Genomic DNA, 19738 nt, shown 5'->3' on the forward strand with positions numbered 1-19738 from the left:
AGTATTGCTAATAGATATGTCTTCTCAGTGTGGATGAGTAGATCTAAAATGAAAATTCCAGTCTAATATTCCAATCTTCCTAACATTATGAATCCTTTCCTGTATATTAAACCAAAGACTTCGGCCATTTTGTTTTCACATCTGTGAGTCATCATTTGGTTTATGTTTCTCTCAACTATAAATGCTTTCTACCTCCACAGGTTAAATTTTTAACTGAAAAATCTCTGCTTGGGAGCCCACATCAATAAATTCTGCATAATAAAACATTATATGTCTTCCAACAGTATTTACAATTTTTTTGGAGATATTTTTGCTATAGGGTGTGTGTGCTCGCCAGAGAGAGAAAGACAGAAAGTGAGAAATCATCCCCCAGGGGAGTGGATTTCTCCTCCATTCTCCTCTCAGGATTTTGGGCACACACACTCATGTGCCTTATATGAGTTTTAAGCCTCCATTCCAGGACTCAAACTGTGGGTAACTACATGGGAATCCAACAACTTAACCACTATGCCATCTGCTGGTCCCTATTTGTAATTCTTAGTACCTACTTATTCACATGTAGCCCATATTTATTTGAACATAAAATGGCAGTGAATATTATTAAGCATCAGGGAGGTAGAAGTCAAAATAACAATGTGATACCACTTTCTCATCACTCCAATAGATATAATTATGGTGGAGATATAAGAAAGTGAAAACCTGTAGAAAATGTAAAATGGTTCAACTTCTTAGTAGATAGTCTGACCCTTCCTCTAATAAATAGACAATTCAATGGAATCCAGCATCCGCATTCAGGCATTTGCCCAAAATAATTTAAAATGGATGTTTAAAATACATTTGTACTACATGAATTTTCATTGCAGCACTGTTCATAAATGCCTACTTGTGGAATTACCCTAATGTCCATTAACTGATGAATGGATGAACTAAATATGGCTTATCTAAACATTAATATGATTTTACCTTAAAAAGGAAAGTAAGTACTGGTATACTCCATGAGAGGGATGGATGCTGAAAATATTGTAACAAAAAGAGCCAAACACATGGGCTGGATGGTGAGTCAGTACTGAAACTCAGTGCTGTGCAAGACAGACCTACATAGATGGAAAGGTTGCCAGTTGGTGTCATTTCAAATGTTGGTGTCATTTCAAATAGTCTAAATGACATTAGTGAATTGATAGTATGTTATAGTAGTATTGATAACATACTATCAATTATATATGTATAATTTATATTTAATCAGTGTATATCTGTTCAGCATACGAAATAGTTTTTCTGAATATGATAGAGTGTATATTATTTCAGTCAAAGATATTATCATACACATTATTATCACTAAATAATTTTTTTGAGAGGTTCGTTGCTATAGGGCGTGTGCGCTCACCAGACAGACAGAGAAAGAGACAGAGAGATAGAAAGTGAGAAATCAACCCCCAGGGGGGATGGCCACGCCATAATCCCTTCTCCTCCATTCTCCTCTTGGGATCTTGGGCACGCACGTACACGTGCCTGGCGTGTTTTAAGCCACCGGGTCTGGGATGCGAACCGCGGTCGACTACATGGGAGTCCAGCGACAAAGCCATTATGCCAACTGCTGATCCCCACTAAATAATTTTTCATTTTTGTGTCTATTAAATGTATTTTTCTATGTATAATTTTTAAAATTTTTTTTCTCCTAAGAGTTATTTATTTAATTTTATTTAACCATTCATTTATTTTAATTTGACCAGAGAAAAACAGCCACATAGAGAGAAGGAAAGTGAGAAAGCAAGCCACCAGGTCCCAGACTCGAATTGTGGTCTTCCATATGGGAGTGTCCAGTGCCTTAACCACCACACCACCTGCTAGCCCCTAAGTATAATTTTTTAAACACATATTTTTGCTATAGGGTGCATGTGCTCACCAGAGAGATAGAAAGTAAGAAATCATCCCCCCCACTCCCCAGGGTGATGGCCACACCACAATCCCTTCTCCTCCATGTTCCTCTTGGGATCTTGGACATGCATGCGCACGTTCCCAGTTTGAGTGTTAAGCCAACAGATCCAGGACTCGAACCATGGGCAACTACAATGTAACTGCTATGCCATCTGCTGGTACCAAGTTGTTTTTTTTTTCCTTTGGAGAGGTTTTTGCCATAGGGCATGTGTGCTCGCCAGACAGAGAGAAATAGAGAAACAGAAAGTGAGAAATCACCCTCCAGAGGGGATGGCCACGCCACAATCCCTTCTCCTCCATTCTCCTCTCGGGATCTTGGGCACGCACACACACGCGCCCTGCGTGAGTTTTAAGCCACCAGGGCCGGGACGTGAACCACGGTCAACTATGTGGGAGTCCAGCGACATAGCCATTACGCTAACTGCCGGTCCCCCAAGTAATTTTTAAAACTATGTAATTAATACATAAAAACATAACTGGAAATGGTTAGTCAGTAAAGTACATAGAGTAAAATTAAAATTCCCATCAGTGTAAGTTTTTTTATTCTTTGAGAGCATATTCTTTGTACTCATATAGATTTCCATATACTTTACTTTATTTCAAAGAAAGTTAACATTTTTTTTACAGGGCTTTGTTTTTTACTTAGCAATATGACATAGAGAACATTCAGTGATACTGTCTGTAGTATACCTGCTCTTTGTGATGGCTATGTTCTGCCTTCATTCTAGCTAAAGGTGTTCATTGACTGAATACCGTGTAAGGGCTGGAAGACCCTGTACTCGTACATGTTCTCATGTGTTTCTGCATAACAGATTATTCGATATAGAACTACAGGGTCAAACGGGATGTTTCAATATTATATGAAAGGATTATGTCACATATGTTCACTACAAGTATTGTGTTGTCAGAAAAGTCATGATGCATTTTTGCATAGAAAAAACATGTTGTAACTTTTCCATCAACCCAGTAGTTTTCTCACATTGTTCCTCTTCACAAATTTTCTGTGCAAAACTAATTTATAGAGATGATGTGTGATTTCTTAATATCACTGTCTTTCATCATTTTTGATGTGATCAGTGGTTTTCTATGCCTATGAATTCCCTCTTCAAATACTTCATCTATTTTTGTATTGGTCTGTTTGGTATTTTGTTTGTTTGTTTGTTTGTTTGTTTTATGGTTGCTGTCATGGAGTAGTTCTCACTGTAATAGGGATATCATTCTTTTATAAATGTGTTAGAGTAGGATATTATAATAATTTAAGGTTAAATGCATTATTTAACAATATTTTTTCCCTACTTTTCTTTTTTTTCTTTCTTTCTTTTTTTTTTTGGAGAGGTTTTTGCTATAGGGCGCATGTGCTCGCCAGACAGACAGAGAGAGACAGAGAGATAGAAAGTGAGAAATCACCCCACGGGGGGATGGTCACGCCGCAATCCCTTCTCCTCCATTTTCCTCTTCGGATCTTGGGCACGCACACACACGTGCCCGGTGCCTACTTTTAAAAGTGTGTTAATTATCTTAATGAATTTTCCCAAAGATTCTGTTTTAAGCTTTTTCTATAATTTCTAGAGAAATTCTATAAAGAATTCTCTAGAGAAATTATAGAATTCTCTATTAATTTATCTTTTAAGATTAAGGCATACCTCAGATTGTAGAAGATTTGTTGTGGGCCTTGAATAATGATTTTACTACAATCAAGATAAGTGGTTTTTTTTCATCCTAGACCACATTGATCATAAAATGCTTCCCTGATACATAACTTTCTATAGAGCCTTGACTATCCTTGCAATTTTATTTTTTACATAATTATGTCATTTTTGTATCCTTTGATTTGTTACTCATTATGAGAAAAACAAGTAAATTAGTGAAGCCAAACATTTGCAAGTAGCTCAGTTTTACAATTGAAAGCACTAGAAGTTGTTTATTTTTATTTATTTATTTTTTAAGGTTGGTGCCAAAGGGTATGTGTGCTTGCAAGAGAGAGACAGAGAAAGAGAGAAGTGAAGTGAGAAACCACCCTGGGGGGATGGCCATGCCATAATCTCTTCATCTTCATTCTTCTCTTGGGATTTTAGGCATGTATGCACATGTGTCCTGCATGATTTTTCAAGCCACTGGATCCAGGACTCAAACTGCAGAATTGGCTATGTAGGACTAGAGTCTTAACCACCACAACACTTGTTGACCCAGAAATCATTTATTTTGCATTTCTGATTTCACATATATTCTACAGGGAAATGATTTCACCTGAAAGAAAGTAAACACTTTCCCTATCTTTTTTAGAGAGAATTAAGGCTGAGGTTGGTTTTACAGTAATAGCTAAATAGCACTGCTCATCTCTTGAAACCAAATAAAAGGGTAATTTTATGTACTTGTAATTATGGATTATTTTCCAGCAGCAGTTACAAATTCTAAATTCTGCTCCAACATAAGTAAATAATTTTTGGTGTTTGCAAATCAGTAGTGATATTGTTAGTTGATGTCTTAATACTCTTGTGTTTATGTGCAACACAACAATTAATTAGTAAAGTTTTATACTTTTTGTATACTTTTGATACTTTTGGAATTATAAGAATACCTGTGAATATCAACACAACTCATTTGGCTTTTATTTTTTTTTAGCATGAAATATTCCTAACTCTTCAAGTAATAGTGAATGGCCCGAGAACATATTTTGACTTGAGGAAGTAAATTGTGCAAAGTTACTTTGTCACTGGGGGAAGGGAATCTTGCATCATGTCTCCTTCTTGATGGAATGAACTGGAAGAGTTCCGTGTATCTGGTATCTCAGCTTCAGGCTTCAGGTACAACTACTCCTGTTTTTTCTTCTTTCCTCTTTTAGCAAACTTCTGCCAACAAAATAGACAACATTTTGAGATGATGAATATCACAGTCGCTGCACAAGCCAGAAGGAAGCCAATCACATCCAGAGAGTGGTACTGGAACCAGGTGAGATCATGGGCTGCAACCCTGAGGTGCTTGGCTCCTTTGTGGCGCATGACAAACTCGATCCAGAAGACTGCTCGATCCAGGGGCTTCACTGGCTGGTCATGCTGAATTCTTGACAACCTCATAGCATTTTCTTTATATCTGAAGGAGAAACATTAAGACACAGACATTGAAAACTAAGTAGAATAAGCATATCAAGTCCATGAAAGATTTTTAAAATTTGTCATACAAATTATTCAAAATTGGATTTATTTATAGAATTGTCATGGAAGACCTATATGTAGAGACATATCAAATATATGTCAATACTTACATACTTACATATTTAAGTCTTTAAACCTATATATTTTATTTCTTTTATGAGAGGAAAAAAAAAAAAGACAGAAGATAGGTGCCCCCAACAGGCCCAGGACATAGTATAATACTCTTCACCAGCTCTCTACTTAGCCAACACCTATGGAGTACATGTCACCAGGATGTTGGCTCAGGATCTAATCTGGTCCATGGTTAGCCATGGTACTTCCAGAATTGCAGAAGCATATGCTGCCGCCTGCATCACTGTGGATGGGCCAGAAGCTGAATATTGTCACTTGAGTCATCAGTGAGAGTCTTTTTTTTTTTTTTTTAATTAGAATGTTCTCACTAGTAAATAATTTGGAAGTGAAAATGGAAAGTCAAGATAGTTACTTCTTTAAGAGAGGCAATATTATGAAACCAGCTATAATGAAAATAGTAGAAAGTCAATTTGACAAAGATCATCTTGAAATTTTCAAGCAGAATGGTGTCAATGGTAGGTAAAAATTGCCTCCCAACTAGTCTCTCTTTTTCTTTTTTCTTCAAGCCTGCATTGTTTATTCACCAACTGAAGGAATAATTCTTTTGATACACAGATTATGACACGTCCCTGATCAGTTTTGGCATGTGACTTTTAATCACATTAGGAATCAAATATAAATTTATTCACTGGACTACAGGCCCTATATGGTGAGACACTGGCAGCCTCTTTTCCTAACTTTCCCCATGCACACTACATTTCATAGACATTTGCCTCCTACTATTCTCCCTTTCAGATATCCATATTATAAAACATTAAAAAGGAATAAAAACTAATACTTACAAATCTAAAGAAATAATATCTAATGTAAAGAGTTCATTTATAAAACACTAGTATTTATATGAGTCAATTTAGTTCAGAAAGGATAATCTATAATGTAAGGAAGTAAATTGGTGTTTATCTAGGGCAGGAGGTTATAAGAAGTGACTTCTATCCCAAGTAATATTTTCGTATGGTGATAAGTATACCCTAAAACTGTATTACGGTGATAGCTTAATAGTTACACATGCATACTAAACATAATTGAACTTTGCACTAAAATAGGTAAATGTTGTGGTCTAAAAATTTTGCCATTATGAATATATTAAAATGACATAATTATAATGAATTAAGAAATGCATATCCATGAAAGACTAAGTGTATATGCACATGTGAGAGACAGAGAGAAACGAGCATCCTCCACAGGGTCTAATTATACTGCAATTCTGTTCTACAGCCCATTGGATCTTGGGCACTTGTACACAATCCTAGTGTGTTTTAGACTGATGGGTTGGGATTTTGAGCTGTAGTCACCATGTGCAATCTAGCTTCTTTTAACTATGCCATTACTGCTGCACCTCAGAGCCAGTTCATATATATGAGATTTTCAGTAAGAATAGAGTTATAATTCTAGAAATTTCAGGGATTAAATTGAAATATTTTAATCACAGTTCTTGAGGATTACCAATTTTCTACTGTGTATTTTGCTGTATTTTTAAAAAAAGTGTCCTTTTTATACTTATCTGTACAACTTTAAAGTTATATTTTTGTGTATGGAAAATTGTTCCATACGTGGTTGCCCATTAAATGTGTGGGGTTGCAAAGCAATTTTGAAAAACTCACTTATTGAAAAGGAGAGAATGCGAATTGCTTAGTGACTTAAAGTCTTACATATATAGCTACTTACAAAAGGGACAAAGCTACTCATACACACTGTTGACAAGAGAACCTGTCTATAAATACTACTTACTAAAGTAAAGTTATACTCACAAAGGGTTGTCTGTTACTGTCTTCAATGCATTCAGTAAATCTGTACTTGACATAGTTCTAAAGTCTAGTCTTACAGCAGCTCCCTTGGCCTTCATGAGAGCGATGTTTTCGTGTTGGTCTGCAAACAATGGAATTCCCACCATAGGGATCCCATGATAGATGGCTTCATAGACACCATTGGCTCCACCATGAGTTATAAAAGCTTTGGTTTTTGGATGACCTAAGATTGGGAAATTTTGACAAAATCATTTATTTTTATGGCTGAGAAACAAAATGAGAAATTCACACCACAAGGTACAGAAAAGGGCAGTATTTTTGCTATAAAATATTATTACACTCATATAACTGCATATTGAAATTGCTGTTAGATTTCAGGGGAAGAAGCACCCCTGTCTGCTTTAGACATAATTGAAGACTTCACGGCTTGAGACTTGAAAAATTAATGCAAGATTACCAGGTGGAGAAAATGAAAAATAACACTGAATAAGAGAAACTAAATTGTCTGTTACTGTCTTCAATGCATTCAGTAAATCTGTACTTGACATAGTTCTAAAGTCTAGTCTTACAGCAGCTCCCTTGGCCTTCATGAGAGCGATGTTTTCGTGTTGGTCTGCAAACAATGGAATTCCCACCATAGGGATCCCATGATAGATGGCTTCATAGACACCATTGGCTCCACCATGAGTTATAAAAGCTTTGGTTTTTGGATGACCTAAGATTGGGAAATTTTGACAAAATCATTTATTTTTATGGCTGAGAAACAAAATGAGAAATTCACACCACAAGGTACAGAAAAGGGCAGTATTTTTGCTATAAAATATTATTACACTCATATAACTGCATATTGAAATTGCTGTTAGATTTCAGGGGAAGAAGCACCCCTGTCTGCTTTAGACATAATTGAAGACTTCACGGCTTGAGACTTGAAAAATTAATGCAAGATTACCAGGTGGAGAAAATGAAAAATAACACTGAATAAGAGAAACTAAATATGCAGAAAAAGGAAAGGAGAAAATAAAAATTTGAGACATGTAAGAGTATATCCTCTTACAGAAAGAGTGAAGTCACTGAGTATGATAAATAGGGTGTTCAGGCCAGCAGAGAGGTGGTCTTGGTGCTAAAATCAGAAGGGAAGATTACATTTCATCATAAAATGTGTAACCATTCATGACAGAGATCATTCATTGTTTTCCTATAGAAAATATAGAGTCACTGGTATCAAAAGTGGAAGTGTTATTTTTTAGGATCATTTAAAATAACCTTGAAGTAAGAAAAGGCATAAATGTAAACTTGTAAGTGAAATAATAACAATAAATAAACACTAAGTATAAAAGGAGACACAGAGATAATTCAGGAGGTTGTTACATATTTTGTGAGACATACTTGTTTCTGAAATATACCTTAATTATGTCCATAAATGAATGTATGTGTATATAATAAAATGCAAATTATTATAACAATTTTTTAAATCCTCTTTTCTCTATGTCTGGAAAATAGATATAAAGAAGTTTGGTGGTTATTTCAATGATAAGTATTAAAAAAATTCTTGGAGAATGATAATTATTCTTAATGGTTATTATTCATATTTTGGTATTTTTCTCCAGATCCTTACCAAGAAGATCATTTTGGGGGATCCACTTGTACAGCTGGGTATTAGGTCCTAAGCTGTCTGGTTTCTTTCCATCAAATCTCCATATAACCTATGAATAAAGAAAATACCTTGCTCCATGAGTGGAACTCCAAAGTTAGGCCATGATAGAACTCTAAGAAGATTATAAGGACATTTGCTTAAACACCTAGTATATGAAAGATCAAGAAATAAGGGCACCAAATGTTGAATAAAAAGAACTACTAAAGTCTGTGGTATATGGAATTTCCACATTTCATGCACTTACGTTTATAATAAATAGAATGTACAGTGAAGTCATGATGTTTCAACTATATTGGCTTAAACAAAGAAGATTCCCAGTGAAAAATTCTGTTTTTTAAGAAATTGTTAGGCAGTCATTATATTAATAGTTCTTTGGCAAAAAAACAAAAAAAAACAAAAAACCCCCCAAAAAAACCAAAAAAATTGAGTTTGTTTTATGTATTTTGACTTAGAGATCATATACTAAATATATATTACTCAGTTTATTTTGTGATTGTATGGGAATTTGTTTACTTAAATCCACTCTCTATGAGTTTTCTTAGAGTTTGAGAGTGATTTATCAAAACACAAATCCATGAACTCATCTACTTGCAAGAAATAAATGTATGTTGTTTACATGGTATATTCAGGTTCTTTTAGATTTTATATTAAGTGCTACTTCCAGAAAAAAGTTTTTAGTGTCAATGTTTTTTCTTTCAGTAGAGGTTTTTGCCTTAGGGTACATGCATTCTTAGAGAAACAGAGATAAAAAGAGTGAGAGGGAAAGTGAGAAATCACCCCTCAGAGGGGATGGTCATGCCCCAATCCCTTCTCCTCCATTCTCCTCCTGGGATCTTGGACATGCATGCACGCACACATGCCCAGGATGAGCTTCAAGCCACCTGGGTCTGGAATTCATACCGCATTTGGGCATGTGGGAGTCCAGGGACATAACTGCTACACCATTGGCTAGCTTTCCTGTGCCATTTTTTTACATCGCTTCAGAGTTTTAACAATATTGTTAGTTTTGTTAACTTTTTTGATGTAGAAATGAAGAGCCCACCTCTTAAATCTTTTCTTTCTCATCAGAATGTTAACGCCAAAATTAATATCAGTCAAAATATCATCGAGGCCATCTAGTGTGTTAGAGCAAATCCGGGATGCTGTACCCTGCTAGGAGTGTCCTGATTTGCTTCTATGTGTATACCTGGCACATGCACGTGTGTGTCTGTAATCCCAGCCAGAGAGGTTGAGGGTGGATTAGGACATGCAGACCCTGTTGCAGGTTCTTGTAAGTCAATTTGTTTCTCTTTCCCAGTCTGTTTCTTTTTCTTGCAGAAGTAATAAATTAATCTTAAAAACATCTATATTACTTTATCAAATTCCATGTGTATTTTCTGTTTTTGAATTAGTGTCTGAGACCTTAAGAGTTATTGCACAATTTAACTTGCTTACAAGAAGTTTCCTGTAATCAGACACTTTCAGAGAGAACAGACTCATTCAGCAGCTGTCCACAGTGAGGCATTTTATCTCACCTTTTGGGGTATCTGAGCAAGAGCAGATGCAATCACATTGGCCCTGTCTTCTGGCATGTTACTGACCGTCGACCCCAGAGAAAACACCACCACACCATGTTTTCCAGAACTCTGGACAAAATCTTCTATTTCCTAGGAAGAAAGAATTTGCTCCATCACAAAAGGGCACCAACAGGTTAACCACTATTGAAATGACTGATTTAAAAAACTAAGTCAATGATGTAAAGTATTACTAGTAAGTTACTGGGGTATCGGCAATTTTTTTTTTTTTGAGACTTTCTTTGCTATAGAGTGCATGCGCTCGCCAGAAGGACAGAGAGACAGAGAGACAGAAAGTGAGAAATCACTCCCCAGGGAGGATGGCCACGCCACAATCCCTACTCCTCCATTCTCCTCTTGGGATCTTGGGCACACACGCTCATACGCCCAGCGTGAGTTTACGCCACCAGGTCTGGGACTCAAACCGTGGTGGACTACATGGGCGTCCAGCAGGTATCAGCAGTTTTTGAGCAGAACCACATTTAGTTTCTTTGGAAGAAGACGTGTAATAAGACATAGATGGTCTCAGTATGCATGCTCGGTAAGTGTGCATGTTATACATAAGGGTGTGGAAGGAAGTGAAATAGAGCCACTGAGCAGTATGTGGGGGACAAAATGCTAGAAAATATTACACACAGTCTCATCCTTTGTAATACTACAATTGTTTATATAAGTCGTTGGAAGGCGATGCCACTTGGCTTTAATTTCGTACTGTTACGGTTTTGCTACATCATTATTGTTTTTGTTCCCTGAATATGAGCATGTAACAAAAGCTAACTAATAGCTGGGGTGATTTTATATCCACATTTTGTGTTTTAGTATACTATTTCTCAACTTATGTAAAGTTTGTAAGTTTCCTAGTATCTCTCCCAACTCCACTCACCTTTCCCCTCAAAATACCTGAAAACCTGGAGATGAAGAAACTCTGGCATTCAGGAATCTGGTATTGCCATTTGCATTTTCTGTGTTATAGTCCTGAGGGTTTCATTTATAATATAGAGTTATATGGTATGTAGTTAGGTCATTGATGAATCGTATTTCTTAGATTATCTTTTAGATATGAAATCTCGTTCTCTAAAGATCATGCTGTGAAACTGAGGTCCCAGTAGAAAGTGCTGTTGTATAACTGGCTGTGAAGGACTCTCCAGATCACATCAGTTTGTTTACAGTGAACACTTGCACCACCATGAGTGAGGTCCACCAGCTCTGTCTACGTGGTGACGTGGTCTCCTTTTTGAGTAGTTCACTTACACTTTAGTGAAGACATGTGCAATTAATATTGAGGATTATTTAGAACTGTGGTCCCTGGTCTGTGCCAATTTTAAAATTTAAAAATATTCTACCCAAGAATAATATCCTCTTAATCAATGTATTCTCCCAATCAAAACAAAGTAAACACAAAAACAGAATAAAAAGGAATGACTAAAGGGAGAAGGAAAAAAGGCAAGGACAAAAACAGAGCAAGAACACATGGAGGAAGGATGAAAGGAAAGAAGGAAGGAATGAAAGAATGTAGTACCTAAAAGTGTCCTGGATATCATGTCAAGATAGGAAACTCATCATTTTCGTGTTTCTTTAGCTTAAAATTCACATTTGGTGTTTTCTCTTTCTAAAGTAATGACCACCTCTTATAACATTAGGAAGTACAATTTTAATCATAATTATAATAATAGATAAATTAAAAAAGTAGTTATGTGCAGGGCTTCCTGTAGCCTAATGGTATTGGGAGCTACTGAAAAGGTATAATAGATCGGATTTTATTTTAGAAAAGGCAAACTCCATGGTCGAACAGATAAAGGAGCTGGATATCACCTAGCTGACTAGCTGACTGAGGTTTAAATCCCTTCCCTATTGGCTTAAAAACAAGCTGGGAGTGGGGGCATGTGTGCCCTGAATTTTGGTATAATGCATTCTCCCTATGGAAATGAAATCAAAACAAATAAAAAACCCCAATCATTTACAAAATAAACATTAAAATCCATACTTTTTGCATGCAGTCCATAGATTTTTTTTGGGATTTTATAAGCTTTGTGACGCTTAAGTTTCAATATGAGAGTCATCGTGCCACAATTCTAGTGGTTACATGGGGGAATCAAAGAACTAGGTTGATTCCTGTGACCTCTAGCTATATTTAATATAATATGTCTTTAACATTTATTCTCTTAGGGATTCCACACCCAAAATCTATTTCATGCACCCAGTATTTGTCTAATACATCCTCTAATTGTAGATTCATCACTAAGGTAGGCTTGTTTTCATTTGGGTATATAATTATTATAAGATCAATGTAAGAAATGTGTAAAAAAATGTGTAGTAAAGAAAATAAAATTTGCTCATATTTCATACATAGACATAGTTCTTATTGAAAATATGCATTTATTTCATTCTACTTTCTATTTTACTTATATGACTCAATATACGTATATGACATGAATTTTGAAAACTGTAATTCTATTGTATATACCTTTTCAACCTGCAAAAAACGTGTAATTTTGTTATATATATAATCTTACCCCTGAGTTCCTAACCGAATTTGTATTATTGTTGACAATGTAATGAAATATTTTGATAAAATGTCTATACTGGTTTGGTATGTACCTAGTATAATTTTTTGATCATTACTTAATGTAAAATACTTGGTTTACTACCAACTATTAATAATTGCCCTAATTATTAAATGTGCACATCTTGATTTATATTTTTTTTCTCTGAGTATTTTCTTGACTATTTTATGAAGTCACCGTCTGTCAGTATCATTTAAATAATGTTCAATGCAGGGACCAACAGACTGGGTGGTGGTTAAGATGCTGAATTCCTTCATGGCCAACCACATTCTGAATCCTGGACCCAATAGCTTGAGAATCACTCCATGTACTTATGCGTGCATGGTCAGAATCCCTAAAAGTGAATGGAGAAGGGATTGTGGCATGGCTATCACCCCGGTGTGTGTGTGTGCGTGTGTGTGTGTGCGTGTGTGTGTGTGTGTGTGTGAGAGAGAGAGAGATATCCCTTTCCCTTCTGCATCTCTCTCCAGTAAGGGCATGTGTCCTATGATAAAAACCAAACCTAACCAAAACCAAAAACCAAAACCAAAACAAATGCTTCATGCATTCTCTCACTCATTCTAATATACAAAAATTATCTGAAAATCTAATACTTAATGGTAAAGCAAGCAATTTGAGGTAATGATTTTCATAATCAAGAATTAGAGGATAGATTTCAAAACTATTGACTTGTATTCACACCTTTCTACAAATAATAATGGGAACTAGTAATAGTAACTTACTATTATACTACTAACACACTCTTGTCTTCTTCCCCTCCTATTCTTTTCCTTCTTTGACTAATTCTGTTTTTAAAATTTATTTAAAATTTTTGAGACCAGCAGTTAGCGTAATGGCTATGTCACTGGACCCCCATGTAGTCGACCACGTTTTGAGTCCCAGACCCGGTGGCTTAAACTCAAACTGGGTGCATGTGCATGCGTGCCCAAGCTCCCGAAAGGAGATTGGAAGAAAAGGGACTGCAGTGTGGTCATCTCCCCTGAGGAGTGATTTCTCTCTTTCTGTCTCTCTGTCTTCCTGGTGAGTGCATGTGCCCTAAAGCTAAAACATCTCCAAAAACAATTATTTAAATTTTTTTAAAATTTAATTTTATTTAATATTATCATTTTTTAAATTAATTTGCTATAGGGCATGTGTGCTCATCAGAGAAAGAGAGAGAGAAAGTAAGAAAGTAAGCCACCAGGTCTGGGACTTAAACTGCCGATGGCCAAGTGGGAGTCCAGTACCTTAACCATTATACCACCTGCTGGCCCAACTTATTCTCTTAATATAAATGAAGAACTCTTTCCAAAAGATTAGATTACATAACATTTTTATCTATTTTACCTTAACTTTTCTTCCTGGTGAAAGTTACTGTGCAGAGTCTAAATAATTTGAATTCAACATAGATGCTAGATTTCAGCCATTGAGAAAGATCTCTGTTTTATGGTGCTGCTAATAAGTGGGTAAACAAAAACAATCTATTGATAAATCACATAATAATGTACAAGTGGATGCTTATTTTTACATATGTCTTTAAAGTACAATACTAACATACTATAAAGTTTTAAACCCAAATAGGAATATCATCCTTTATGCTGACATAATTTTTTTTTTTGGTGAGGTTTTTGCTATAGGTTGCATGCGCTTGCCGGAAAGACAGAAAAAGACAGAGAGATAGAAAGCGAGAAATCACCCTCCAGAGGGGATGGCCACACCACAATCCCCTCTCCTCCATTCTCCTCTCGGGATCTTGGGCACGCACGTTCATGCGCCCAGCGTGAGTTTAAGCCACCAGGTCTGGGACTCGAACCATGCTGGACTACATGGGAGTTCAGCGACATAGCTGTTACGCTAACTGCTGGTCCTTGTTGACAGAATTTTTGAAATTCTAAAATTAAGGGTAGTTGTAGATGCAAGTGTTACAACTTCTTGTCATAACTGGTCATGCAGGGTACATTTTCTTTGTACTGCTGTCAGACAGTTAGAAGGTTGAGACCTGTATTCTCCAATGGGGCTTTGCTAAATTGGCATGTAGACTTAATGTAAGACAGAAAACTTCTCTTATAGGAAATCGTGCTCTAAGACGTAAACTTTTAAATGTCAATAATTTATTGCTTAAATTATTGAGTAAAAGCATTGAGCTTGGACTGAATATTTGGGGGACACACATATTTGAGAGACACAATTTTTGTTGTGAAATGTTTTTGTTTTATATTAGAATAGTAGTGAAGATCTTGAACAATTAAAATACTATTGCAGTGCTTCAAGTTGTTCATTTGCTTGACAAAAATTATTGTACTTTTCAAGAAATTTACAAGAACATCTTTTTTCTCTTCTAGAGAATATAATCTTACTGTGTTTGATAATCTGTTGCTTATTAAGGGAAGAATTATATCACATAAAAAGCAGTTGTAACCAAACAATTGTACAAGCAATAATAAAAATTAAATTATTAAATGTCAATAGTACTTTTTGATTATTATTTATGAGCCTTAGGCATTTTAAGTATTTTATCTACATCAACTATTTTAAAAAAAACACAATATATATTTAGTAGAATTACAAGGTACAAATAATTATCCCTATCAACTTTTTAGTCCATTTTTTCATCATCTTTTGCCCGAACTCATGAAATATTTCCTAAATGGTCTACAGTTTCCATTGTTTTGTCCCTCTGCAATGCAATTCATTGATTACATATTGGGAGTTTTAAAGAAAATTGTAGAGGGCATGTATGCTAGTCAACAAGAGACAGAGAAAGGAGGGTGATGATGGAAGCAAGCACATCCCAATGGTGTGTGATCAGCTCGCAAACCCCTCTCCTTTTCTTCATTCTATCAGGATGCTGAGTTCAAAGGCACCCATGTTTGGCTCATATATCCAGTCTCTGGGACTTTGTTTTGAATTGTATGGTCTGCTATGTAGGATGAGCTCCTTTAAGCACCAGTTCACAGCAGCCAGTCTCAATATTTCAGATATTTCCTTATAATTACCTGGATCCAGCTTAACTCTTCAGCATTATCTGTCTATTCAAACTTTTCCTACTAAACTAAACTTGCATTTTTGGACACTGTCTTTAATTCTCAACCTGCTTTTCTCTGTGTCTTCACTCTGCTTTGCCCTTCACTTATTCTTGCACTTACAGTCTCACCTTAATTATGAATGATTCTGGGATTATTTCCATGTTGCTCTCTGGGTGTTTCCTTAACATTGTGTGTGTGTGTGTGTGTGTGTGTGTGTGTGTGTGTGTGTGTTTATCAGATGCAACAAATTTTTTTTCACATTTTTAACTTTTATGTTTATAAATGGACTGTACACTGATGAAGGGTACTATTCTACTTTGTCTCTGAAGTTCTAACATTTACCTCTAAAATATTGAATTCATTTAAAACATAACTTTGAATGAATGATTGATATATTTTTATGTGTTGAATAATAAACTTCTTAATTTTTTGGGGGGGAGGGAGAAGTTTTTGCTATAGGGCGTATGTGCTTGCCAGAGAGACAGAGAGAGACAGAGAGATAGAAAGTGAGAAATCACCCCCCAGGGGGATGGCCACATCACAATCCCTTCTCCTCCATTCTGCTCTCGGGATCTTGGGCACACACACACACGCGCCTGGTGCGAATATAAGTCACCGGGTCCAGGACTCGAACCACGGTCGACTGCATGAGAGTCCAGCAACATATGCAACTGCTGGTCCCCAAACTCCTTAATTTCACCAACCACATTTTCAAAGTCTATCTAGTCTCCCTGTTTATTCTGTAATGAAATGAAATTGAGATACTTGAGGTGATAAAGAAATATTTTATTTTTTAATGGGTGGGCAGCTTTACCTCACTTCCCATCTCTTTCTCTTTATGTGAGTCAATCACTCTGAATGAAGAATGTAGACTAATTCTAATGGAAAATTCAAGGCAAATAAAAACAAAGAAAATAAGAACAGCTTACCTTGGGCAGGGGTTTGGCAGGTTTGCAATGCAGTCCTCCAACAAAATGAAAATTGGGTAAGAGTGGTCGAGGAAATTTAAAATCCCAATAGTTTTGAATAAGCCAGATTTCAGCTTTCTTCATTGTGTCAAGTAATGTAGTGGGTTTTCCTGAAGGAAAACAGAAGACCAAAATTAGATTTCACAGTTGAAGTGTCATGTGAATATATCAGGCACTTTCCTGAAGGATGTTGAAATAATGTAGACAAAGGTACCTGTGCCTGTATTTTGATACAACAAATATATGATGCTCTTCAACTTATGTGGGAGGCTGTGCACCAGCGAGTCTGCTGAGGCCATTTGTCATGAGTCTCTTACTATTGCCACCTTAGGCTCAGAGAGCAAACAATTACAAAGGCCACAATTGGCTCCCCTTCAAAAAACCTCACCTTCAACACCACACTCTGATTGGCCACTTCACATAGTAAATCGGTGAGCTTAGAATCCCTCAGATTTGCATATCTGGGTACCTCATGATTGGTCCACAAAGCAACCAATCATAACCTACCTTTTGCTATCCTTCATTCAACCAATCACGGCCCACCAATGTGTATATAAGCACGATCTCTGGCCCATAATAGACAGACGACCAGGAAGACGACGACGACCAGGAAGACAACGACTGAAGAGCCCGAAGAGCTGAAACACCTCACAGTGTCCAGATGACCTGGGAGACTCTGAAGAGCTGTAACACTACATCGTCTCCGGACAACCCTTAAGAGTTGTGACACTGCGTCGTCTCTGTGCTGTACCGTGCTGCCCACAATAAATGGACGACACTGTCGTCTCCATGCTATAACACTACGCCGCTTGTCCCGGCTCTCACTCCTTCACTCAGGAAACCTGTTTGGCTGTCCCCCCGGGAACTTACGTGGGATCATGTTTCAATAAACCCACTATTTGTTGAAAATATTAAAAGTGGAAAATGCAATTATATACATATATAATCTATCAAACATCATAGCTTAGTCCAGATTACCTTAAATATACTTACAACACTTATATTAGCTTATACTTGAGCAAAACCATCAAACACTAAGGCTGTTTTACTGCTAGTGTTAAAATCTCAGAAGTATAGTTTCTATCAACTTATTATTTTCATATAATTGAAACTGGAAAAAAAATCATAGGGTGAATCCTGTAAGAAGGGGAATATCTGTCTACACATAGGAACTACATAGAAAATGAATATATATATGCAAATGTTGGGCTGTCTGAGAGTCATGATGCATTTTTGCATAGAAAAACAATTAATTATATATATTCTATGTATAAACAATCTTTAAAATATGGAATATATATGCAGGTACAATATATTCAATAATTTCCTCAATGATACATGTACAAATATATTAGAAAATGCTGAGTCCACATGTGGGCCCTTCATCAAGATATTTTTTGATGTGTATAATGATATTTTTTTAACTGAAAAAAATGCCTTCTAAACTGGAGAGGCAATTGTTTAATAAAATCTTAAATGCTTTAATCTGCAGGTTAATGACACACTGGACTATGCAGTATGAGTGACAGCCATCAGATTCTAACTGACCCTATAATGTCAACCTTTCCATAATATTTGTAAAGTTGATAGATATTCTTCTATTTTCATTGCATTATTGCTCTTATAAACAAGAGTCCTTGACTTTATGCAAGTTCACCTTCCAAGGCACAGAAAATGTTGAAGACTTTGGACTATCAATGATAAGTATAACTTACCTAGTACTTGACTATAAAACAGATCCCACTTCTTCAAATCACACGCTTGGAACCAAAAGTCAAAATAAAGCGTATATATCATATTTTTCACCCTCTCCATGAATGTCATTTGGTCAGTTAATTCAGAGAAACCAACAGGTACATAGGAGGGAGGAGAGGGAAGTCCTCCACTGTACTTTTCAACTGTATGTCCAGGAGTCAGGTGGAGACTGTACACAAAGGGTATTTTAAGTAGCTCAGCCACCAGCTCACCACAGGGACTAACGCCATCTGCAAGAAGGACATCAAATCTCGAGGCTTGTAGTTTTTTGATAAGTTCTTTGTTCAAAACTACATCTCTACATAACTTCTCAATATAATCATAATATCTCCTAAAGTTTTCTTGCATATGTGAAAAATATGCCCAAAATGAGTCTTTTGGTGACTCATATATCCATTTTTTGATGATATCCATGAGAAGATCATCAACATCATCTTTGGTTAAAGATGTAAGATAAACTTCAAATTTAATCACAGGTGATTTCTTGGCATTAATAAAAACGGAAGATGAAGATACCAGAACTGTCACCTCATGATCTCTCTGGGCAAGTTCGTCTAAGATTGTCTTCATATTGATCCAATGGCTGTATTCTGTGGGCCACACCAGCACTTTTCCACAGCTCACAGAGTGAAAAGAATTTAGCAGTACTAACAAAAGAACTGAAGTCCATTTCACAGACATCTTGGAGAGATACAATAGTTCTTTTCCAATTGCTGTAAACTTCTGCTGTCCTTCAAGCTTATTTTCAAAGCAAAATCTATTAAGTAGTTAAATTATAACTCCTACAGTTCAAAGTACATTTTGATAGCAGCCTGAAAAGTAGAAATACAAAAGGAAATAACCTCAGGTGTACAAATATTTGTCTAAAGATTTTTATTTTTGTAAGTGACATCTTAAGCCAAGACTGATGGTCTTGAATGAAGAAGCCACTTGTCTTATGTAACATATTTTAGACCTGTCTTTAAGCAAAATTCCTTAGCATTTCTTTGATTTAAGTTAAAACTGGTTTTCTTAATAGTACCAAGGGAACTTGCTATTGAAAGTAGTTAGATTATTTAAGAAATTGTGTGATCAATACAATGTGGGTGGGAAAGGAATGGAAGACAATTGTAGACACCAGAGATAGTATGAGAAGAGGATGGAAAAGGACAGAGGGTAAGAAATAGGGGTTAAAAAAATTCTAAAAACTAGAAATGGAAAATTTTTGATAATAATATGCAGCATTAAGCCACTATGCAGTATGTTCTGGATGGGAAATCACATTTTGTATGCTGT

The 19738-nt window shown here is 36.1% G+C and overlaps 1 protein-coding gene across 1 annotated transcript; it reads right to left on the minus strand.

Moving 5' to 3' along the window:
• Nucleotides 1-4113: 4113 nt before the first annotated feature.
• LOC102500546 (UDP-glucuronosyltransferase 2B17) lies at nt 4114-19210 on the minus strand. The gene is made up of 6 exons (XM_006163579.3): nt 18424-19210; nt 16670-16818; nt 10133-10264; nt 8580-8667; nt 6968-7187; nt 4114-5025 (listed from the first exon to the last, which is right to left on the minus strand). Exons 1-6 carry the CDS (start codon nt 19142-19144, stop codon nt 4746-4748), a joined length of 1590 nt encoding a protein of 529 aa, XP_006163641.1. The 5' UTR covers nt 19145-19210; the 3' UTR covers nt 4114-4745.
• Nucleotides 19211-19738: the final 528 nt, after the last annotated feature.

This window comes from Tupaia chinensis, unplaced genomic scaffold (genome assembly GCF_000334495.1).
Source record: "Tupaia chinensis unplaced genomic scaffold, TupChi_1.0 Scaffold142652_1, whole genome shotgun sequence".
NCBI lineage: Eukaryota > Metazoa > Chordata > Mammalia > Scandentia > Tupaiidae > Tupaia > Tupaia belangeri.

What these genes read in the sequence shown, in the direction of transcription:
- LOC102500546 (XM_006163579.3), bottom strand. Translation starts at nt 19,144, where the DNA reads ATGTCTGTGAAATGGACTTCAGTTCTTTTGTTAGTACTGCTAAATTCT. An exon ending in GTTTTATAGTCAAGTACTAG is followed by an intron (nt 16,819 to 18,423) that starts GTAAGTTATACT and finishes GTTTTCCTTCAG; the next exon opens with GAAAACCCACTACATTACTT. An exon ending in ACAGTAACAGACAACCCTTT is followed by an intron (nt 5,026 to 6,967) that starts GTGAGTATAACT and finishes TTTCTCCTTCAG; the next exon opens with ATATAAAGAAAATGCTATGA.